The sequence below is a fragment of the Helobdella robusta genome, assembly GCF_000326865.2.
Source record: "Helobdella robusta unplaced genomic scaffold HELROscaffold_40, whole genome shotgun sequence".
Lineage (NCBI taxonomy): Eukaryota > Metazoa > Annelida > Clitellata > Rhynchobdellida > Glossiphoniidae > Helobdella > Helobdella robusta.
Window position 1 is genome coordinate 1,513,478 of NW_008704903.1, and position 8,780 is coordinate 1,522,257.

The window sequence follows — 8,780 nt, forward strand, 5'->3', positions numbered from 1 at the left end:
CGACCTCCATGACGACGAACATTATGACGTCACTGATGCTGATAATGACGTCACTGGTTGACACACACGCGTACGCACAAAGATTCAGAGATTATTTTATAGTTTTGTCAGATTCTTAAATAGCTTCAGCCAATTTCTTCGCTGTGTGTGCTGCCAAAGAATTTTCAAGACATTTTTTTGGGGGAGTAAAATCGACGATGGCGAGCGATAATTACGACGTCACTGGCGATGACAATGACGTCATAGATCTATTATAATTATTATAAATATAATTTTATATTATTTCTTCATAATTTTATTACCGACTCGACAACACTAACAGACAGACTACGGCTTTTAGCGTTTCCGATCTTTGCAATTTTATTCACCGCCGAAAAGTTAAAGTAAAACCACTTAGAGTAATAATAATAATAAAATAATAATAATAATAACGACTAATATTATCATTATTATTGTTTGTTCGTTTATTATTTGTTTATTTATTTATTATTATTATTTATATTATTAAGTAGAGCCACAACAAAAATATGAATGAAAAAATCGGTAAAAGTTGATGACAAATTAAAGTACGAAACTTCTAGTCTCATATATATATATATATATATATATATATATATATATATATTTAAATAAATATTTTGTAACACACACACACACGCACAAACACACAGACATATACAGCAAAATTTATAACAAAAATAATATTAAAAGTTTCTTATGACAAAATAAAAAAAAACACATTATTATTATTAACAATAAATAAATAATTAAATGAAGTTGTTGTTCATTAGATAGTAGAAATACTCACCAACACACATACACACAACACATACACATACAAACAAACGACGAATCAAAAATAAAATATGTAATGTCTAAAGGGTAAATAAATAAATAAAAATTATAATATAATATAATAAAGATCATTTCTAGTTGAATTAGTCTAGAAAAAAATTATAATAATAACAAGAATAATAACAAGAGTAATAATAATAATAATAACAATAATAATGATGATGATGACGATGACAACAGCAATGTAATGATTCCACTTATCCTGTTGGGAAATAATAATAATTAATCACCGTTACATAGTGGTATGTTGTTGCTGCTATAATTATTATAATAATTTTAATTATAATTATTATCATCATCATCATCTTTATTATTATTAATTTTTCTTTATAATAACTATTATTATCATTATTATCGACTTAATCAAGATTCATATCATCCAAATAACGTTGTGGTGGTTGCGGCTGTTGCTGCTGCAGTTGCTGTTGCAGCCTACGCAAAGCTCCGAGAACTAAGCCGTCCCTACTAGCAGCACCACCACCACTATTCCCAGAACCACCAATGTTACTACTACTACTACGACCACTACTACTTCCGTCACGACTACTATTGGGATTGTTGGTAGCGAGGTCATTGCTGCTGCTTGTGTGGCCACCACCAACAGCAGCTGATCTAACTTGGAACAAGACTGAATGCGGCGGTAGTGGTATAAACCCGGCAGCTTGTGGTAATGACGGTGGCTGCTGTAGTGACGATAAGGGCTGCGGCGCTGATGATGATGTTTGTGGTGTTGAAGATACTGATGACGATCGTGCTGCTGCTGATGTTGGTGGTGATGGTTGTGATGATGACGACGGAGTGGTAGCATCTCCTTGTAGTGCGTCTAGGTTGATGATATGTTGTTGTTGATGTTGTTGTTGTTGTTGCTGCTGTTGGCGGAAGCGATCTTGAGCAGATGGGCCGATTCTATTTCGACATATTGGGCAAGTACAATGCTGCATGTGAGTGTGAAGTTGGTGGCTGTTAAGTCAATCAACTATTCATTCATTCATGCAATTTTCCAATCCATCTTAATCTCAATTCACTTTCACTTCATCATGTAACTATGATCAAAACAAAACCATCAAGCTATTAATCAATCAACCAGACAACCAACCAATCAATCAATGAACCAACCAATCAACCAACAAATTAATCAATCAACGTTTCAACTTACAAGTTCTAGCCATGTTACAATACAACTCTTATGAAACAAGTGCTTGCACGGGAGCTCTTTAGCTGAATCACCTATCGCAAAGTCCTCCATGCAAACATTGCACTGGAGATTTCTATCTGTTGAGGTTGTTCAATCAATCAATCAATCAGCCAATCAATCAATCACTCAATCAATTAACCAACCAATTAATTAACCAACCAATCAATTAACCAAGCGGCCAGCCAGCCAGTTCACCAACAAATCATCCGACCCAACTAACCGAACTGGGACTGATTAATCACAACATCCGGCAATGCATCGATCTGATCTTTAGTAGCTGGCGGGGGTCCGGCTGTTTCCACCTCATTCATGAACTGATGATTAGGGAGAGTAGGGATGTGACATTAATTATATATATATATATATATATATATATATATATATATATATATATATATATATACATATATATATATATACACACACATCAATCAAACACGAAAATACATCTTAAAAACCATTTATTCAAATTTCTTTTCTATAATAAAAACATAATAAAAACGGCAACAACAACAACAATAATAATAATATTAATATGATGAATAAAAATATTAACAATTGATATAAATAATAATAATAATAAATAAATAATAATAATAACCATTGTAAGGATATTATCCAACCCAGCCCTAGTCCAAAGAGACTCATCTCCATTCAAAATGATAGGGTCCCTTTTTTTTTATTATTATTATTATTATGTTAATATTATTATTATTGTTTTTGTGATAATAATAATAATCATCGTCGTCGTCATAATCATTATCATGACAATGACCACCATCATCACCGTCATCATCATCATCATCATCATCATCAGTACTACAACACAATCAATCATCATCGTCTTCAACACCATCATCATAGTTTAGACATTGTAATTTGTTGGTGCATTATTTAGTTAATTATCTAACTAATTATTCAATTATCACATTAATTATAGTAATAATTATTATTATTATTATCTAGACTAACATGGCAAGTTGAAAGTGGCTATTCAGGTCTAAACCTTCGCCAAGCAAGCCAGCCATGAATTCCCTGAAAAATCTTCAACAACAATAACAATAATAATAATAATAATAGAAACAAAACAACAATGGTCAATGTTATTAATTAATGGATAACAGTTATAAAAACATCCATCAAACTATCTTTATACATCTACTTTAAACGAAGCCAAAAGAGATGACCAAAAATAATTAAACCCCAAAGAATGCAAAAAATGGAACCCCAAAGAGCCCAAGACACGAGAAATAATTTGAAAACCTCACAAATGATGACTGCCTCATCACTCTAACTCACCGTTGAATGGCTTCAGTTGGATCACTCTGATTGTTTGTGGGTATTCTATGAATGGCAATCCTCGTTCGTCGCACCCCCCGTCTCATTGGTCGACCCTGTGGGGGACTAGAGTTGCTTCCGTGATTTATCGATATCGAAATGTTGTTGCCATCTCCGTCTTGTGCAGTTGGCTGTTCAGCCTGTTCAGTCTGTATATATATATATATATATATATGAAATATATATGTGCGTGTGTGTGTATTTATGTATATATAAATGTGTATATGTGTGAGTGGGTGTGTATATGTATGTATACGTATGTTTGAGTGTACATGTGTGTGAGTTAGAATGATTGTGTTAATCTGTTTGTGAAGTAACTGGAGGAATAACTGTTTGTGTGCGCAAGTCACCGTATATATATATATATATATATATAATTTAATTATTTATTAATTAATTATAATTTAAATAAACTTTTGAAAAAAAAGAGCAACAAACATCCATGTTTTCTTCTCCTGAAACATCCGTAGTAGCTCCACCCAAACTGAAGTAGAAACATTGGATAATTATGGATTGAAATAAATTAAAAGTTTATTTGTAGAATAAATTTAAATAAAAGCTATATATCAAATATCAACTAACTAACAGTCTAACATAGAATTATAATTTATATTATATTATTATTTTAATTATAAAATGACAATTATAGCTTCTATATAAGCACATGTGTGATTTTATTACAAAATATATTATATTTATAATATATTATATCTATAATATATTATATTGAATTATTATAAATAAAAAAATAAATAAATAATTACGCTATTGGTTCAATGAAGCCACTGGCGCAGTCGGGACAAGTAAAGTCCTAATGAAAAAAAGATTTTTTTAATAGGTAATAAATAGTAGATAATAAATAAATCAAATAATAATTATATATGAAAACTTTAAAAATAATAAGTAAATAATTCAAATAGAATTTTTGAGAGACTCTCCACACACACACACATTGAAAATGAATGAAAATAAAATTTAAAAAAGTACTCCACAAACCATTACTAATTTATTCTAATTAAAATTAATTAAATCATGGGAACATTTGTGGAACAACTTGGCTGACTTTTTGGTTTTTACTTTTTAGACAAGTTAGATTAGTCACACTAATTCTAAAATAAAATTAAGACTAATTCAACCAAGAACGTACGCGAGTACACCTGGAAATACATCTCTGACACCTGTGGCAGAAATACGGGCCGGGGTGAGGATCCTCTCCATAATCATACTCACATTCTGGTTCAGAAGGATTGCTGTTTGACGATGTTGCCATCTTATTTTACCTAACTTGAAAAAAAACTACTAACGAAGGTATAAATAGCGATTAGATGATAACAATTTTTTATTTAAAATAAATTCATAAAATATTTATTTGTTTATGAGACTTATTTTACCAATTTTGTTTCAACTGATGTAAAAATAAATCGGTTACTGAAAGGCTGCCATTTTTATTTTCATATCAAGACGTGGACGCGTTCGTTTTTATTTGTTTCTTTTTTTAATTACTGTTTAAAAAATCATTGAGGTCATATATATAAATTATAACATGTTATAACATAATATACATATAGAATATAACATAGTATGTATGGTATATAACATAACATAACATAAAAAATGTTATGCACTATAAATATCAATGAGGTATAAGTTATATAAGTTATTATCTTGAGGTATAAATTATATCTCAATGTATGGCATTTATGACTTATTTCTTTATAAAATTAACTTCAAATACTCATATATTTGAAATTTATTCACGTAATTACGAGTCAGTAAGAACAAAATATAAAAAGTATTGTTTTGTTAAATTCGGCGATTGCAGGTGATCGATATAATTGATATAATAAGAGTAAACAAAGTTTTGCCACTTATGTGCCTAAAAACTTGAAAAACAATGAATAAGTTTTTCGAAATCTGAAGACGCATTTATTAAAGTTATTATATAATTCATACTTTTGTAAAGACAACACACATGTTTATAGAATGAATATAATATATCATTCGAACATGTCTAAATTGGCTTTTTTAAAAGGTAATTATCGATGAATTGTATGGATCAACGTTTATAAATAACTTCTTTAATAAGAATTGTTATTGTTTTCAATCTATAACTGATAAATAAACGCTGTCTTTTCGTAAATTAAGTCACAAATGATCAGCTGATTACATATTTAAAACGCAGTAATATAAGTTCACTTTTAAAATTTAAAAAACATTCCGATTTCTCCTATAAATGCAAAAAATAACGCATTTAACGGTTAAATAGCGCAAAATATCCACCAAGACACTAAAAATAAAATTTCACTAACAATGGGTGGCATGGTAAGTGCCGGCGCCAACAACGACGAACTAGTTCGCAATTTGGTGAAAGCAGATATTATCAAGTCTCCGGATGTCGAGACGGTTTTTCGAGCAGTGGACAGGGGCCATTACTTTTTGCCAAGCAGTCGGTCAAACGCCTACAAAGATTCGGCATGGAAATCCGACTTTTTACATCTTTCTGCACCCTGCATCTACGGAGAGGTTATGGAGGCCCTGGGGTTAGAGAAAGGCATGAGCTTTCTAAATTTAGGCAGTGGGACTGGTTATTTGAGTACCATGGCCGGTCTCATACTGGGTTATTTTTAAATTTGTAATTATTTTTGTTTATTCATTAAAAATTTTCCTGTGTCATATTTTAAACATTTTAAAAGCATTAGAAAAACTTCCATATAATAAATTTTTCATTCAAAAATTAATAATAATAGCCACTATACTATAATATGATAATTGTTTGTACTAATTTCAAAAAGGTTCAAATGGTGTGAACCATGGCATAGAAATTAGTGAAAAAGCCGTTGAATACTCAATAGCGAAAGTTGAAGAATACATAAACACCAATCCATACTTTGATGCTTTCGACTTCTGCCATCCAATATTCAAATGTGGGAACTGTTTAAGTTTGGTCCCAGGAGAGATGAGGTACGACAGGGTGTACTGCGGGGCTGCCTGCACCTTTGAAAATGAAAATTTACTAAAAAATTTGGTTAAAGTTAGTGGGTCCATAGTTGTACCTATTGAGGACCAGGTTAGGGATGTGATTAAGATTAGATTTTTCATTTTATTTTCTATTGCAAATGAATTTCATGTTTATGTTTGAGTTGTTATTGGAAAAAATATATTATGTGAATGTGTTTACATGTTTGTTTATGAGTGTTATACATTCGTTAGTTGTTTATTTAAAGTCTTTGTCAACAATAATGAAATTTTATATATGTGTATATGTATATATATATCTGTATATATGTATGTATATATATATATATGTGTGTGTGTGTGTGTGTTTGTGTTTGTATGTGATTAAATTTTTGTGTGTCTGTGTGTTTGCGTGCGTGTGTGATTTGTATTTATTAATGATATTTATTTCATTTAATAGTTCAATTAATCGCTATTCGTGACAATTTCACATTTACTATCAGAATTTATATAAAGTGCTAACTTTCCTAATTTCATATACTACAATTATGTATGCGTGGTTCCATGATTTTACCTATTAGTTATTAAATGAAAAAAAAATTTATAAATAGTTGATGAAGATAACTCGTTATTCTGAAAAAGAATGGAAAGCCAATCAGCTGATGGCCGTGTCTTTCGCAGATCTCATTCCCGTCGTAGAAAATAATAATAATAATAATAATAGATATAATAATAATAATAATAATAATAGATATAATAATAATAATAATGACGACAATGTTTCTACAATAAGGATGAAGGAAACGCTTTCACTGCGTTCGTTTGTTTGTTTGTTCGTTCGTTTGTTTGTTCGTTCGATCGTTCGTTCGTTCGTTCGTTCGTTCAATTGTTTTTTTGTAGACTTATTATAAGTAGTAGTAGTGGTAGTCGTAGCAAGAGTATTAGTAGTTTTAGCAGCAGTTGTAGTAATCTAGTTGCAGCAGCTGCAATAGTAACTATAGTAGTAGTAGTCGTAGTATAGTAGTAGTAGTAGTAGTAGTAGTAGTAGTAGTAGTCGTAGTAGGAGTCGTAGTAGTAGTAGTAGTAGTAGTCGTAGTAGTAGTAGTAGTAGTATAGTTATTGTTTACATTACTACACCTACCATTGATATTGAAGTAGCGTAATTTTTTTTCTCAAAAATAACACCCCACAACACAGCTTCGATATCCTGCCCATCTCTACAGGAACTTTGCCGTGCTGTGATTAGGCAGACCATCCGGCAGACTGTCATGTCGGCCAGGCCGGACGGCTGTATATTTAGGCTCTTTTGTTTGGGTAAGGCCAGTAAGAAGAAACTAGAGGACACAGGCTGTCTTCAGATATTGCAAATAAAAAACAACACAAACAACGATGATGATGATGATGGTGGTGGTGGTGGAGGTGGTGTTGGTATTTGTCGTCGACGGCGTAGACGTGATGATGATGATGACTATGACGACGACGATGATGATGATGACGTCGGTCATTTTAATGATTTAGCTGCTCTTATAGCAATACAATATATACAGAGAAATGATATAGGACTTCTGAATCATGATCTTAATAATAATAATAATAACAATAATAATAATAACAATAATAATAATAACAACAATAATAATAATAAAAATGATCAAAATGATGATGACGGGGGCGGCATGTTTCCTGGGCGCAAGGGTAGAAATCATGAGGATCGTGACGACGACGATGATATCAAAGATGGTACTGGTATCAAAGATGACGATGATATCAAAGATGGTACTGGTATCAAAGATGACGATGATATTAAAGATGACGATGATATCAAATATGATACTGGTATCAAAGATGATACTGGTATCAAAGATGATACTGGTATCAAAGATGATACCGGTATCAAAGATGATTCCGGTATCAGAGATAGCGCTGATGGCTATGTTAATAATGACGATGCTGATGAGGATTGTATCCGAAGTCTCCACGGAGACGAAGATACAAAAGATGGTATCTGTGACAATAAAATTGATGAAGACGATGACGATGATAAAAAGATATCTAATAAACATAATAATAATAATAACAATAATAATAACAATAATGTTAACGGAAAATGCATTGCCAGTAAAGGCTGCAGTATAATTTCTAGTATTGGTTGTAATACTAACAATAATAACAATAATAATAATAATAATAATAATAATAAAAATCCTGCAACAAAAAGCGTGAATACAACGCCATCATCGTCGTCGTCATCATCTTCGCTACCGCCATCGTCGTCGTCATCATCGCCACTCATTGCGACTACAGTCGCGACATCTAGCTCCGCAAATGAAAAAAAATATAAAAAGGCCAAAACTGATATCCTAAATAACAACAACAACAATAATAATAATAATAATAATAATGATAATCCCAATGATTTTAATAACGGCGATGATGA

The 8,780-nt window shown here is 31.3% G+C and overlaps 2 protein-coding genes across 2 annotated transcripts; one reads left to right on the forward strand and one right to left on the reverse strand.

Moving 5' to 3' along the window:
- HELRODRAFT_192978 (hypothetical protein) lies at window positions 1-4,823 on the reverse strand. The gene is made up of 10 exons (XM_009025238.1): window positions 4,536-4,823; window positions 4,153-4,199; window positions 3,827-3,872; window positions 3,350-3,537; window positions 3,023-3,094; window positions 2,652-2,721; window positions 2,271-2,364; window positions 2,012-2,127; window positions 662-1,790; window positions 1-621 (listed from the first exon to the last, which is right to left on the reverse strand). Exons 1-9 carry the CDS (start codon window positions 4,656-4,658, stop codon window positions 1,215-1,217), a joined length of 1,332 nt encoding a protein of 443 aa, XP_009023486.1. The 5' UTR covers window positions 4,659-4,823; the 3' UTR covers window positions 1-621; window positions 662-1,214.
- Window positions 4,824-5,698: 875 nt separating this feature from the next.
- Window positions 5,699-7,032, forward strand: HELRODRAFT_123271 (hypothetical protein; the record flags this gene model as incomplete). Its single annotated transcript, XM_009025239.1, has 3 exons — window positions 5,699-6,005; window positions 6,181-6,455; window positions 6,955-7,032. Coding segments are annotated over 3 exons (660 nt in total), but the record flags the coding sequence as incomplete, so codon positions are not given.
- Between the last annotated feature and the right edge of the window lie 1,748 nt (window positions 7,033-8,780).